Source organism: Nycticebus coucang, chromosome 7, assembly GCF_027406575.1.
Source record: "Nycticebus coucang isolate mNycCou1 chromosome 7, mNycCou1.pri, whole genome shotgun sequence".
In the NCBI taxonomy this organism is placed as follows: domain Eukaryota; kingdom Metazoa; phylum Chordata; class Mammalia; order Primates; family Lorisidae; genus Nycticebus; species Nycticebus coucang.
Window position 1 is genome coordinate 107,845,309 of NC_069786.1, and position 16,485 is coordinate 107,861,793.

Here is a 16,485-nt window from a genome sequence, read left to right on the forward strand (position 1 = left end):
AACAAAACACTTAAACCTGATTAGTCATTAGCCATTTCCAAAAAGTTTGTACAGCATAAGTATCATGTTTTCATTGCTTAAACTACTCTATCTTATAGCTTATTTGCAAATCTTCTTCACTTACCAAATGTATAGAATAAACTCAAATGTAGGAATGTAGAGGTTGAGAGTTCTCTTTCTTTCTCCCTCCCTCTCTCTCTCATAAGGTAAAGAGCAGGTTGCAGGAGCCAGGCCTGGTAGGAATGAAACCTAATTTTGTTACTCACTAGCTGTGTGACCTGGAAAGAGGTATTTAGCCTTGTTTTACTTCATGTTTTTCATCTCTGAACTGGGGATACGAATAATACCCAGGCCAAAGAGTTGTTTGGAGGTTTAGGTCAGTGAATTAGGGCAAACTACTTAAAAGAGTGCCTGGCAATTAACATTAGTTGTTGGTGTACATGCACACACATCCTCACTCTTGCCATTCAAATAGTAATCATAGCAACATTCTATTAACAGGAATTGTGTTTTAATCTTTACTCTTGTCCTTCAACAGTCAAATAAATGATCCTGAAACTGCGTACTGATCCTCCTCATTCCTTGTGAACCAACATTTGTTCAATCTATTTTATTATTAAATTATTGAGTTTTTTTTTAATATAATGTATAGCAGAAACTCGTTAACTCTAAACTACTATCTGAAAAATTGATTAATCAACACCTCATTCCTGGATCAGCATAAGAGAGATCAGAGGTTATCACTCCTCAGCCTTTTGGCTAAGTTTAAGTGAAAGAGACCAGAGGAATTTATGGTAATAACTGCCTCATGTGACAATATGAGACAGCTGCAAGGTTTTAAAAATTCTTCCCCCTTTCCTAAGATCTGGGCATTTTACTTCTCTGCTGTGCATTTAAAAAAGGTAAAAGTCAGGGATACAGCTTAAAATTGCACGATAACACCCCACTGGTGTAAAGGTATAGGCTTGGGTGGTAATCCTTAGGCATCTAAGTGGTCAACTTGCCCTCCAAAATAATGTCTCTAATCCAGCGTCTTGATCAGGGAGTCATAATGACCTTTAAGGCTCACAAAACTACGGAAAAGGATTGTCAATGCTATGGGAAGAGAACCCAGAAAGTGAGAACATCCTACAGTCTGGAAGAATTACACCATTGAAGATGTCATCATTGTTACAATGAAAACCATCAAGCTGAAACAATAAATTCCTGCTGGAAAAAAATGTGTCCACGTGTTGCGTAATTTCACCGGATTTATGACAATCAAGGAAATCAAGAAATAGACAGTAGATATGTGGGAATGTGAAGGGTTTCAAGATAAGTTTCTCAGAGCAATTTGAGAGCTAATAGGCACTACACCAGAGGAATTAACAAAAGACACCTTGATAGAGATAAATGCTTCCCAACCAGTGCCAGACCATGGGGAAGATGTGCCAGTAGGGCCAGGAAACAAACTGACATTAGACAATGTGGCAAAAGGGCTCTGACTGTTTAAGACTGCTTTTGACTTACTTTATGATGTAGTAAAGATGCACTTAAACTATCATGTAGTTAAGTTTAAAACATTTTTAGAGAAGTCAAAAAGTAAAAAAGACAGAAATTTACAGATACATCATGCATATCCGAAAGTTACATCAAGTGTGCCTATCTCCCCTGCTTCCCCGTTCACATCCTCTATCACTCCTGAGACAGCAACACCAAGCCCACCCCTTCCTCCTCCCCCTCAGCCTACTCAGAGTGAAGATGACACGGGTGAAGACCTTTATGATGATCCACATCCATTTAATGAATAGAAAATAGATTTTCTTTTCCTTATGATTTTCTTAATAACATTTTCTCTTCTCCAGCTTATGTTACGGTAACAATATGGCTATAATACATACAACATATGAAATATGTGTTAATTAACTTTATGTTATTGGTAAGGCTTCCAGTCGACAGTAGGCTATGATGAGTTGAGATTTTGGAGAATCAAAGTTAACATGGACTTTGCTTCCAACCCACACGTGTTCAAGTGACAACTGTACACATTCAACAGTAAACACACATGGGCATGTCATCTTTTCACTGGAAACATTTCATTTTCAAGATCAACTGAGACAAATCTAGCTACAACATGAATGAAACATTAAAAGGTTGGGCAGCCTAGTTTGAAAGCTTTCTTTAGAGTCCTGAAGTAGAAACACAGACATACTACAAGCTTTAGTATGAAATGATACGTGGTACACATTAAAGACTTCATAATTCTACAGCAGTAAACAAGAGTCGAGAGAAAGTAGAAAGGGGAGACGGAGAACTGTTCAGTCAGGCTACCACTGCTGCACAGGATTCCAGAATCACCTGCAGTCCCTCTGGACTTGAGTAACATGGAGCTCTACAAAAATTACTTATAATTTGGCACTTCTCTAATATTTCCTTTCTATGGTAGGCTTTAGGAAAAGATTACTACTTATTAAAATGAAGAAAAAACTTGCAAAAAATATGTTTTGAATCAAAATCCATATAAGTCTCCCTTGAAACAAAGCAGGAAAAACATTGCTAGCAAATTTAAAAATATTTTATTGACATTAGTAAATTTATTTACAAAAATCCCCTCAAAAGTGGATCAAAGTTATAGGTCCTTTCGCAGATGGAATAATTAAGGCTCACTGTCCAAATGCCTTGTACAAAACACAGGAATAAAGAAGAGAATCATTTTTCTTGCTATATAGGCATTATGGCAGAGATTACCAGGTTTTATCCCCAAATTCACTCTCTTAATAACAGAACTCCAGGTAACAGACTACATTTACCATCTTTCTTTTGCTAAGACGAGTGACTATATGACAGCCAACACAAAATAAGCAGAACTGAAATGCCAAGTGGGACTCTAAGAAGTCTTCGTAAAGGGAGGGAATGCATTCTTCTTTGCCCCTTCTTCTTTCCAGGAGTCCCAAAAGCTGATGTAATGACTGCATCTTCAGCAGCCCTCTTTGTCAAGGTAAAAGCTAGTGGCTGAAGAATGATAGAGCAGAAAGGTGCCTGGGTTCCTACTGATATCCTGGGCTACCATATTAGCTCTGGATCCCTTCCCTCTTGCTTTGCTGTACATGAGAGAAAAAATACACTGTATCATCTAACCCCTATAATTTTCTTTTTTTTTTTTTTAGAGAGACAGAGTCTCATTTTGTTGCCCTTGGTAGAGTGCTGAGGTGTCACAGCAACCTCCAGCTCTTGGGCTTAGGTGATTCTCTTGCCTCAGCCTCCTGAGTAGCTGGGACTACAGGCACCCACACAACACTCGGCTAACCCCTATAATTTTCTTTTCTTTGGGGGGAGTATAGGCAGGTGAATGTAATCCTGTCCTAAATCCTAATCCTATCTGAACCACCATCAGCTATCAGACTGGATTTCTACTAAGAGTAAAATTTAACACAATAAGGCTGGATGTGATGACTCCTGCCTATAATCTTAGAACTTTGGAAGGCCAAAGTGGGAGGATTGCTTGAGGTCAGGCGTTCAAAACCAGCCTGAACAAGAGCCAGACCGTAGTCCCAGGTATCAGGAAGGCTGAGGCAGGATGATCACTTGAGCCCAGGAGTTTGAGACTGCTGTGAGCTATGATGCACTGTATTCTAGCCTAGGTGACACAGTGATACACTGCCTCAAAAAAATAAGTAAATAAACATTAATTTAAAAACTAAATACTAAAAAAATTAACACAAGATAGTAATTTAAAGTTCTAACTAATTATAATAATCATGCAGTTTTCTCATACAAACTATATGCTAAATAATTGAGTAACTTGCAAAAGCTTTCATTGTACATTGACAACAAATACTCATTAAATATCAATGTTGAAGAAAGTAAGTTTTATAGATTTCTACCTTGAATCGATGTTTCCCAAAGTAATGTAATTTTTAACAAATTAGTAATAAGAACAAACAATAAGTTAATATTTGTAAAATATGGCCCCAAATTTGGGGCTGAACAAGTTAAAGAAATATAATGTCTGTTTCCTAAAAAGTATCACTTTTTGAAAGATAATACGAAACACACGCAAAGAAACATACACATAATTATATAAATATTGTTTTGATATACAACACCAAATATTTTCATTGTGTTTTTTATAAATTCATTTTTTTCAGTAATAAAATTGCAATTATGTTGGTAAGGTATAAGGTAACAGGAAGATACAGTCTTAACATGGAGATTTTCTGTGGTCAAATGATGTTTAGTTTCTTATTCAACTTAGAGCTTTATGTTAGCCAGACTGCCTGAACACTGGCATTTTACTTATCAAAACACGGGAGGGGACAGTCCATGTTATGTGAGAATAATGGCTTTTTAACAGTGTTCGATTAGAAGACAGTAGGAATCTTGCCTTGAAAGCCATTAGCAAATTTATCTAGAAGGTTTTATGCTACGTCATAAAACAACCAGCCACCGAAGAGATCTTAAATTGCTTAGCATGCCAATTTGCCTCAGAAACTTGCCATATAAGCTGCTTTCAGGAGCCAACAAAGAGTAGCATAGATACTTAAGGATAAAAGGTTGAAGGATATTGGCCTTCAAAGGAGATGATACCGGAAACCCTACGTAGCCAAAAAATTTAAACAAACTTGCATTTTACTTTGGAGTGAAATTTCTTTTCTCATTACAAAGAAAGCATTATTTTTGTTTTTTCAACTAGCTCTAGCAATAGAAGGGTCTGGCTAATAACTTTTCCTAACATTTTCAAACGGTTAATTTTACTTAAAATCAATCACCACTATTTTCCCCCCTAAAGTGAGGTATCTTATAATAAGTACTGCAATTAAGACCAGCAATTTATTTCTGATAACAAAACAGTAGAGACTCTATATATATATTAAGAAAAGATCTATAAGTTTGAGTCTTAGATATTATTGCAATGTGAAAGAGGAAAGCTCAAGGAAACCATGCATTGTACCTGTCCTGTTTTGTTCAAATCCTGATAATTTAAAATAAACACTAGAATTGTTCTCTAATGAAGGTAATCTACCAATTACACCACACCTAGAACATAATAGCTACTCAATAAATGACAGCTGTTAAAATTCTCTACTTAAAATTGAATACTTTTATTTTATTCGCATCTTACTATCTGTGATGAGCTTCTAAAATACATAAAACTCATAAAACTGAACTATAAAAGGGATGGTCTGACTTTATCTAAGGTATTTTTCTTATTTCATAAAATACTGACTGTAAACATTCCTGAGAATATAATTTTACTGATTTTATCTGCCTTCCCTATCCTACTGATTTTAAGTTGAGTATCCCTTATTTGAAAATGCTTGAGGTCAAAAATATTTTGGATTTCACATGTTGGGGAGTTTTGGAATATTTGCCTGGTATTTGCCCGTTAAATATTCCAAATCTGAAAACCTGAACTATGCCAATGAATATTCCCTTTGAGTGTCATGTCAGTGGTCAAAAAGTTTGGGATTTTGAAACACTGTGGATTTCAGATTTTTGTATTTGGGACACTCAACCTATATTACAGAGAATTGTTAAGAGATTAATTTCAGTAAATTTCTCTCAGAAAGAAGCTTTCAAACAGCAGTCCATAGATCATCATCTGTGTGAGGACCACTATAGCTGGTAAAATGCAAAATTCTTGGGTTCTATTTAAAACTTACTGAATCAGAATCTGTATCTTTTTTTTGGCTCAGAAATCTGATTTTTTTTTTTGCAGCTTTTGGCCGGGGCCAGGCTTGAACCTGCCACCTCTGGCATATGGGACCGGCGCTCTACTCCTTTTGAGCCACAGGTGCTGTCCCAGAATCTGATTTTTTATGACAAGCATCACTGCCTTAAAATCAATTTCAAATTTCTTAAACTGCAAACTTGTTCCTCTTCAATGATTCTTCAAAATAAATGGGAAACACTGAGTGTAGAGACTGCTTTCTTCAAGTGGATTATGAGCTGATCTTTTGTTTCTCTACATCTGGCAAACAAACTGCATTTCAACTCTCCTCCTTTGATTTTTTTCTCACCTTTTTGATATCAATGCACTACAGGGAAGGCAAACCAACCAGCAATTATCATCTGGAAAGATTAGTTTACAGAACCAATACTTTACCCTGCATACGTTCGTTCCTGTATGGATCCATATTATGGGTAACTATTCAAAAAATGATGCTTCTGGACATAATTTATTTCCTGAGAATAAATCCTCCTTCCCTCTGTTTCAGGCACTGTATTTTAGAATTCTTCCCAACTCTTCCCACTGAAATTCCACTTCAAAATTAACTATGTCAATTTTTCTCCCAAAGTATGGCAGCCATCCAAATGTCAAGCATGAATTACATGAATATGCTTATCATGACCTAAGTTCAAGGCACTATTAAAAATCCAGAAAGATACCATGCAGGATTGAGAACACACTATTCTTCCAGAAGCAATTGCTCATATACAGAAGCAGGAACCATACCATTCAGTCAGACAGCTCTTGAAAAGTAATGCTTTGGCCCTCAATTATGATACTTATGCCAGCTCATAGTCAGCTGTTCATACCTGCCCAGCCAGTGTAAACAGTGCCATCTCGAGGGTCTGCTGACTTTAGGCCTCTTTCCATTTGCTGAAGAAGTTCATGAATCTTATTGGTCAAGCGTTGTGAGAACTCAGGAGTTAGCTGTAGATGTTAACGAAAAAAATATCAAAGAAAATACAGGCTACTCAACTGCTTTGACTACAGGCTACCAAAGATAGGAAGGTGTTTCATTTCCACTTAGGCCACATTTTTCTGCCTGGGAGAACTAGACAGTTTATTATCTATTCTTCAACAACAACAGTGTATTAACAAAAACGCTTCTAGATTTTTCTACTAAAGGCAAGAAATACTGTGTAGCTTAAGTTTTACCTAACATTTTTAGTTAAATACTAAAACAGACTGCCAGTGATAAAATGCCTCAGTTATTTTCCACATAACAGAGCTCATCTATTATTATTATTATTTGTTTTTGAGACAGTCTCAAGCTGTCACTCTGGGTAGAGTGCTGTAGCATCACAGCTCACAGCAACCTCAACCCCTTGGGCTTATGCGATTCTCCTGCCTCAGCCTCCCAAGTAGCTGGGACTATAGGCGCCCACCACAACGCCCTGCTATTTTTGTTGTTGTTGCAGTTTCTGGCCGGGGCCAGATTTGAACCCACCACCTCCAGTCTATGGGGCTGGAGCCCTACTCCTTGAGCCCTAGGTACCACCCGAGATCATCTATTATTTAAACCAATCTTCATTACAATAATAAAAAGTTATTTTATTAGATTAAGCATGAATCAGAAGATGTTTGTTGCTTTCAAGCAACTAGATTTTTTAGTATTCAAGTAGTAGCAATGCTAATCTCTTAAAGAAACATCCAAATTGCCCTTACTTAAAAAAAATGGGCAATTTTTTTTTTAATTGAACAACTAGAACAAGAAAAGCACAACAAATTCATGTATGTTCGGAGCCTCAAGGAGAGTGGGAAGAAATGTCAAACACAGCATTACAAACCCATGCCCAGTGCCCTGCAAAAGGTAGGGGCTTCATTATGTATTATTTCTCAGTGACTGGGCCTGGCTATATCCTTATCCATTACTAGCTGAGCAATACTGCTCAACTAGTAACTTCTACATGCTTCAATTACCTCCATGAAGTACCTGCCCCACCAATTTCAAAAGATAGTTTGAGGATTAAATGAAACCATGTGTCACAGGTCCTTCTCATTCAGGCATGTAACTGTTGACATTTTTACTACTCTTTAGCAGCCCAAGGGTCTATGACAAGAATTTGGATACTGGTTGAAAGTATACTAAGGAATGCTGGGGTGAATCACACCCACATAAAGGCCCACAGAGGCCGAACAAACTGTGAGACCCAAACAATCATAATGTTATTCTTCCTAAAAACAAGTGAAAATTATTTTTGAAGTTCTGTATACACGGAATCATCAAGTGTTGTATACCCCAATAATTTGAGGAACTTACTGTGATTCCAAGACTGAGGTTTCACAAAGCAATAAAATTTCTAAACAAACGTGGAGAAACATTACAAGGGTATATTTTATTTTACCATGTACTGATTGTAGAAACAAATCTACTACCTGTTAGTAACAGAATTTCCTTTCTAAAAATGGGCACCTTAACACTGAAAAAGGCAGCAGCACCAAAATTAATAAATAATTTAAAAATACGTTAAGATTCACTTCTGAGGAACATTATTGATAAGGCAAATCACTCTCAACCATTTGCCAATCCCTTCCTTTTTTCACACTCTGAAGAAACCACACAGTTTGACAGACACATTCCCATTACTTAATTTCTGCCAAGAGGTTAAAATTTCAACAAGACTTGAAAATATATTTAGTAAGATAAAATGTTTCAATGTTAATATAAAAGATCTATAAATCTCAACTAGATGGAAGAGTGCAGCTACATGAGAATATGTCATCCTCTGTACATAGATCATGTATAATTTATCATCTTGCCTGGCCTTCAAGAGACCAAGAATTAATGAGAATGCATCAGCCTCAGGAAGGGAAGTTACTTTCTATTTGGCAAATAGTCCATTTAATAAAGGTGACCTGCCTGGGAATATTGATTGCTTGTGGTAGACCACTATATTATACAAACTCTAGCAGTAATTTGAAAAGTCTCTAAAAGCCTCCACCCTTTTTTTTCTGATAGATGCCAGAAAACCAGTTCCTTACTGAAATTTTTGTGTTAACAAATTAAGGAGGACAGATCTCCAGGGTTTTATATTTTGTGTTCAAAATTAATTTAACAACTGGCATGCAAGTTTCTTTCTAGAATGTCTAAAAACTATGTTAGGTAATAATATTATTTTGGGGCCATTGTTTAAATTAATGAATTTTTTCCCCTTGAAATAAAGGGTTAAATTTATAAAAGCATTTAATTTATAAACAGCCTAAATAGTGACTGACATTTTATTAAAGGCTTCTCAAGTATTCTCTTTGCCAAGTTAGCATGAAGCAGCATGTCCTCTTCCAACAAGACAAGACATATATTTCTGCTTAAAAATTTGCAAAGCAATGCAGAACTCAGGACCAAGCGACCAGATGGAATCCATCTGATCTCACCTCAAAATAATTATAAACAGCTTTGCCTGGGCAGCTCAGTATTAGTCTTAAAATAATCAGACTGATTTTAACTCCATGTACAGTTTGGTAGCCTTCTACCCTACACCAGTTCTTCATCTTTCTTCCCTCCTAGCTGCATTAATGACCCAACCTCATCTTTAATTACAAGTGTTCGTGTTTTAAGGAAAAACTCAATAGACTCAAAGTTAACCTGACAGATACAAAATCTGTAAGGCTGTTATATCACATGTGAAAGGCTTGTTGTATGACAAGTTTCAAAGAAATATACTAGTAAAATACAAAAAAAAAAGTGTGTGCACTCGTCCAACCTAACTCTTAAAAACAGTCATGAGAAAACACAGATCTCTGGTATTTCACATCTAGGTTCTCTTTGGCACAGTGGTTTGTGACATGCTAACCAGTTACGTTTCCGCCCCACCCCCAACTGGTAAATTAAAACTGTGGGCATGACCTGTAAATAGTGGCAATGAATAAAGAACTTCAGGCCTCCTATGTCTCCAAATTCTCCTACCACTATCAGTTTAAAGATGTCCTTACCACAAACCACAGTTTACTCTCATTATCCTGCCCATTCCTGTGTTTTAATCATAAAGGAATAAAATTACACTTGAGTATACGGTTAGGATTTCTCAACTCACCAGACTGAAAATTGGCAAATTACAAGGTAAGCTACATAACCGCCAATATTTGTCATTTACATCAATGATTGAGGTTGTTTCTTCAGTTATTACAGTGGCAGTGACTCCATATTTCATTGATATTCAACATTACGCGAGACCGCAAATTGTATATTTTAACCTGTATTCTACCTACTTAAAAAATCTCATATATTTCTCCTTAAGTCATTTAACTTAAAAAGGGGATGCTCGTCGTTTTCTTTCAGGCAAAGCTGAGCTCCTTTCCAATTGCTGTGGGGAGAGGTAGGAATGCAGGCAAATTTCCCCCAAACTCACCCTCCCAGAAGCATCAAAGTAGCCTTCGGCCAGGGATTTGTTATAATCAGCGTAAGGATTCGGGAAGGCCCTTTGAGCCATGTTGCTGAAAGCGAGCCTGCAGAACAGGGGAGAAAGAGGACCTAGGTTGAGACAGGGCTCTCGGCTGAGCCGTGAGGCCTGCGGCCAGCGCGCAAGCGGCCCCTTCCCTCCAGCTCCGGGGGCTTCGGGCGGTCTTGGCAGTCCGAGAAGACCTCGGACGCTCTGAGGCCCACTCACTAGGGCGCGGCACCTCCGCGTGAAGGATGCCAGAGCTCGGACCCACAGGGATGAACCGGACCCGTTTCCACCCCCGTTCCCACGCTCCCGATTTGAAGTGAGGGAGGATCCTACGTTTTGAAGCCCTCCCCGGCCCTAGCCTCTCACCCCGCAGCCACGGACAACAGAACCGACACTTTCACCGCCTACTTCCTGTCACAAGGACCAATCAGAGCCTTCGCCGCCTTGAAGGCCCGCCCCTTTCTCGCTTGCAGTTTGTTAAAGAAACAGGAGAGCGATTTCTGAAGGATAGTACCGGGTAATTTAATTCCTAGGTAGAAGAAGGGAGGATATCGCTTAGAAAAACGTGTACATATGCCCGATATTCCCTACCCTTCTTTATTTTTTAAAAGAAAATAAATTCAAGTCAAGATTCATGAGAATTAGAAGGTTTTGTTTTGTTTTGTTTCACCTGGAGATGAAAAAAGAAGACCTCTTTGAGAGATAAACATACTGATCTTCCAGGCTAAATAAAATTGGGGAAGATAATGTCTGTCCAGGGACTTTACAAACGTTTTCTTTCATTTCTCAAAACACCGTAAGAAATAAAAGCATCACCACTATCACCATCAGCAGCAACATCAAAAACCCAAGATACATTGTGGAGAGGACTAACCTGCCTTTGGGGGATAATTTAGACTCAAAGGCACTTGGGAGGCGATGTGAGTGTCCAAGGGACAAGCTGTCAAATAGAAATTGAAAATATCGGAAAACACAAATCACAGCTCTTAAGAAATTTAATCTGCTCCTTAGCCTAAATTTGACTATAATACTGGATACTGAGGCCATTTAAAAGAAGAACAACTGAGCAGGAGAACCACAACACTGAATTTCAATGTTTAACAGTCCCCACTATATGAAAAATTTTCTTTTTGTTTAAACTTAAATCTCACCTAGTACACATTGGGCCCATTTTGTGGCTTACAGAGTTTCAGAGTTAAGTTAAAAAGCTAAGCTGACTCTAGTCTTTTCCTTCCTTTCTTGTTTTAATTAAGGACTCTAGTCCCATACCTCCTATGAATAGCTGAAATGAAATCCCCAGCCTACTCAATCCTCCCTTGGCCCACGTGTGTCTTTCTGTGGTTGACCTTCCAAACTCTACTTCTCATCCGCCACCCCACCCCAAACTCTACCCTCACCCGCTGTTCTTTTTCAACTGTTGTCTTCCTGAGACACTTACTACTCCTTTCTTTTCCTACAAAATTCATGAAAACTGAGTAGAGGCCCTTAGTGAATCTTAGATTGGATATCCCTCATATTTTTAAAAATGAATGTTTGGAGGAGCAATTCATATGAGAGAAAAGGAAAAGAAGTTAGAGGCATTTTATCAATTTTTTCTTTAATTAATAAAGGGTTACTATCAGTTTATCTCACTCATAGTCTTGATATGAGTAATTAAAATTAGTGCGCTATTTAAGTGAATTAATGACTTATAGAGGGAGTGAGGCATCATAACATAACATCTAATATGAATAGATTGTGCTTGAGCAGAATTGAGAAAAGATTGGAAAAGGAATTGGGAGGAGAGTGAAGAAAGTAGTGAGGGGAGGGAAGAAAAGAACAGCTTGGTCATCTTGAAGGGTGGCCTTCCAAAGACCAAAATAAGTACCCATTATAAGGATAAGGTAATGAAATAGCATAGGGGTTCTCAACCTGAGCCCTACTGACATTTTGGACAGGATGCCTTTTCTTTGTAAGAAGTGTCTCGTTGACCATGATGTATTTGGTAGCCCTACTGGGCCCCTAACCCACTAGATGACAGCAGCACTCCTACTTCCCAAGTGGTGGCCATCAAAAAGTGTTTGTTTAGTGGGCTGCTAAAATTGCCCAATATGCCCTGGGAGGAGGAGGTGAGGCAAAACTGCCCCTGCTTGTGAACCACAGAGATAGTGTAACAGACAAGTTTAAGAACATTAAATGGTTTCCTCCAGCGTCCCCCTTGCAGATGTGGCTTGCTAGAGTAACAGGTTAAACTCAGGAAGTACTAGGGGAGTGTGTGCATGTTTGAACCTCAGGTGCAGAATTGAGCTAATAATACTCCTCGGTTTTTGTATGCAAGATCCTATTCTATTTTCCTCCCTTAATTTCCATTTCCCACCATTCCTCTCTTTCAGAAGGCAACTACCACATGATTAATTTGTATATACAGTATATATAATTTACATATACACACATATATATCTCCTTTAGAAAATTTGTTTCACTTATTGTAGGTATTTTTAATAAAGAGAATGATGCTATAGATACTCAGAAATCTGTGTTTTACAGATTTTATATCTGTTTTATTCTATGTGGTTTGTTATTTTAGATACAGTTTTGTGCCATATAACATTTCAATCAACCACAAACGGAATATATGACAGTGGTCCCATAAGATTATAATGAAACTGAAAAATTCCTATTGCCTAGTGATGTTGTAGCTGTCATAACATTGTAACACAATAAATTACACTGGTGTTTGTGGTGTTTACAAGCCCACACTGCCAGTCTTATAAAAGTATTGCACATACAATTATGTATAGTACATAATACTGGATAATGTTAAGAAACTACTGTGTTACTAGTTTATGTATTTACTCTACTTTTTATCATAATTTTAAAGTGTACTCTTAATTACTGAAAGAAAGATTAACCGTTAAGAGACAGCCTCAGGCAAGTCCTTCAGGAGGAGTTCCAGATAAGGCTTTGTAGTTATAGGAGATGATAGCTCCCTGTGTGTTATTGCCTCTCAAGACCTGCCAGTGGGACAAGGTGTTGAGGTGGAAGACAGTGATATTAATCATTTTGACTCTGTGTAGGCCTAGGTTAACGTGTGGGTTCATATTTTAGTTTATAAAAAGGTTTATTAAATTTTTTTTTTAAGTTAAGGTTAGTTTACCATTGAAGAAAGAAAGTTTTTTTCTGATAAACTCAATGTAGTCTAAGTGTATAGTGTTTGTAACATCTAGTAGTATATAGTGATGTCCTGGCCTTCACATTCACCCACCACTCATTCAGTGACTCACCCAGAGTCAGTTTGTTTCTTTTTGGGGGGTGGTATTCTATAGATATAATATCCTTTGGTTTTGGATATTGCAGATATTTTCTCTTTAACTTTTCTTAAGGTACCCTTCATTGAACCACAATTCTGCATTTTGATAAAATTAAACCTATTTAATTTTGACGTTATGCTTTGAGGAATCATAATGGGAAGAGGAATTTGAGGAATTCATTTGAGGAATCAAAATGTCAAAATGTCTTTATCTACTCACAGGCTGCAAAGATAAGTTTCTACATTTTATTTGTAGCTTTTGAACTTTTACATTTAAGTCTTTAATTTTTCTGGTGTTCGCTTTTAAATATAGTATAAGGCATGGATTCAGATTTATTTGGGGTAGAATTGTTATTTAAAATTCAAATATAGTCAAAGAAGGAACAAGTTCTCTCTGTTAGTTGTAAATACCCCCAAAATTGAATTGCTTAGCATTATGTCAACCAACCCTCCTTCCTTCCTTCCTTCCTTCCTGTCAGAGAACCAACCCAGAGAATTCTTCCTTGGGTGTGACTTAAGAAAAAAATGCTTGACATTAATGACTTTCAGTACTCTACCAGGGCTGCCATAACAAAATGCTGTAGCCTGGAACTTTAAACAACAGAAATTGATTTTCTCACTGTTCTGAAGGATAGAAGTCTGAGATCAAGATGTTGGCAGAATTGATTTCTTCTGGAGCCTCCTCTCTTTGACTTGCAGGTGACCATCTGAATTCACATGGTGTTCTGTCTGTCTGTGTCCTAATTTCCTCTTCTTATAAGGAAACTATCATATGGGACTAGAGCCCACCCTAATACCTCATTTAACCTTGGTTATCTCCTTAAAAGACTCATCTACAAATGTAGCCACATGCTGAATTTTGGCGGCAACAGTTTAGCCGATAATAGTACCCATGCTTTTGCCTGTGGTTACGGTGGTTGAACACGTTTGTGGTTAACACAGTTTTGACTGTTAAAATTTTTCATGAACCATTCTACTTTTGATAAGTTTAGATTGAGAAATATATTTTAATTATGATGTTTCTTCTCTTAATTTTTAAAGCCATCTTGTGTGAATTTTCAAGAAACAGTCATTAAATTATTGCCTTTAAAACAGAACATTCCAGAAACTTGGGAAGGTTTCTATTTAAAAAATAAAGCAATATCATCTGTGGGCTCATCAGTTGCATTCTAAGACCTTAATTTCATATTTTTATAACATGTATTAGGGTGGAAACTAAGTTACAGTTACAAAGAGGCCCTCAGATATAATTGCTAAAATAAATAGAAATGTATTTTTCTTCGTTCAGAACAGAGTTGCTTCATGTGACTGGATCACAGATTCTTTCCATCTGTTTGTCCTTCCCTCCTCAGTGAGTTATTCCCCCAATAAAGTCCAGACTGGTTATAGGAGTGTCTTTATCCAGCTTGTGAGGTCAAGCACAGACAAGGAAGTGGAATTCCTCACTATCCTCATTGTTCCACTGGTGAGAATTTAGTGCCATGGCCACCTCTAGCTGCCTGGGAGGTCCTGAAAAGAAGTTCTCTGCTGAGCAGCTGTGTGTCCTGGGGAGGATTGACTCTAGTGGGCAGTTAGTAACCTTTAGTGCATGAGGAAGTGCTAGTCACTGATACTACATGTCTGTCAGCAAAGGGGCAACATGCTTGAGTTTCTGTGGTATTCCCATTGCCTCTGGCCTTCTAGCATCCGGGCTTTCTCTATTTCCTCCATCATGTTCCCTTGAACTTTGTTAGCAGCTGGGTCATTGACCTATGGTAAAAGATAGGTCATGAGACACCATATTTGTTTTACAGAAAATTCTACCTACCTACCTACACACACACACACACACACACACACACACACACACGCACACGTCTCAGGCAAATGTCTTTTACTTTGTCACTTTCCTCCTTTGTATCACATCTCCATCTTCTTTTGAAGAGTAGCCTATTTTCTTTTCAGTTCAAAGAAGTATAAAGCAGGGATATCTAAGTTTGAGTTTAATATGGCCATGCAGTTGGTTTAGCGTCCAGCTGGGACTGTGTACTACTGGAGCAGCTTTCTGTTTTGTTCACAGAACAGAACTTATGGATTGACAGGAGCAATTGCCAGTGGAGGAAACAAGAACATAAACGGATGTGCACTAGGCACCCCACGGTACACTTTAAATTTTCTGGAGACAGTATTTCCTCTGGCCCTGGCAACATTTCTTCCCTGCCTTGTCAGGACTGTTACTAGTGTGCTGACAGATTCCTTTCTCGAAACGTACCTGCTGGGTGAGAGCCGCTACTATATGAAAGCAGATGTGCTGGGGTTTCCTGGGGAGATTAAAAAAGATTGTGAGTACAGAAAGTTGGTAAAAGATGTACAAACATTTAAACTGTTTTGTTCCTTTCTACACCTAACGCTTGTGATGGGATCTGACCAACGGCGTTAGTGCATGTCTTTACAAGCCAAAAGAAAAAGAAGCTTCCTTCTTTAATATTGGAAAAACGAATGTATACTGTTAAAAACATGCAAGTCCCCTCTTCTCTCTGTGCTAGAAGTGCACAGTGGTGGGAGAGATGCTGAGTTTCCCTTACTGGAGGGGCCTTCTCAGAACAATGAACAGTCAATCAGGTGGATTAATCCCTTGCTTCCCCACCCAGGCACACACAATTTACCCGTGGACCTCATGATGGATTACCAAAGCCCCGCCCGCACTGTCCCAGTTTGAGGCGTTCTGTTGTCATATTCAGCGGTCCTTCTCCCTTGCTGGCCGGAGTAGCTAACAGAGAGATTCTCCGGCCCATATCATTCTTCTTTTAAGGTTTGGAATTGCCTCGTGGCAGGTACTTTTCAATCACATTTAAAAAGAAACTTTTAAAATTTACCCACTTGTGTGGTAGCCACGTTATTTGTAGTTCGCTTTCCTTTTTATTTGCCTTTAAGATACAAGAGTTCAAATGTATAGAGAAGATCATAGTTTATGTTAAGAGGTGGGAGAAGCTGCTGCTTTAGAGCAACATGAACTGAGTAGTGGAATTACAGACCTTGAAGAACTCATCAAGAATCCAGCTGGCTCCTCCTGCTACCGCCACAGGGGATCATTGTGAACTGACCACGCTATTAGTCACCCA

General features: G+C 38.1%; 1 protein-coding gene across 3 annotated transcripts in view; it reads right to left on the reverse strand.

The window, feature by feature from the left end:
- Positions 1-10,508, reverse strand: part of LANCL1 (LanC like glutathione S-transferase 1) — a 36,578-nt gene extending 26,070 nt beyond the window's left edge. The window contains exons 1-3 of one of the 3 annotated variants that reach the window (XM_053597157.1): positions 10,462-10,508; positions 10,057-10,153; positions 6,520-6,637 (exon numbers count right to left, since the gene is read on the reverse strand). In XM_053597157.1, the coding sequence (XP_053453132.1) occupies positions 6,520-6,637; positions 10,057-10,137 (199 nt within the window). In that variant the 5' untranslated portion in view covers positions 10,138-10,153; positions 10,462-10,508. The other 2 variants (XM_053597159.1, XM_053597156.1) reach the window with 2 other exon arrangements.
- Positions 10,509-16,485: the final 5,977 nt, after the last annotated feature.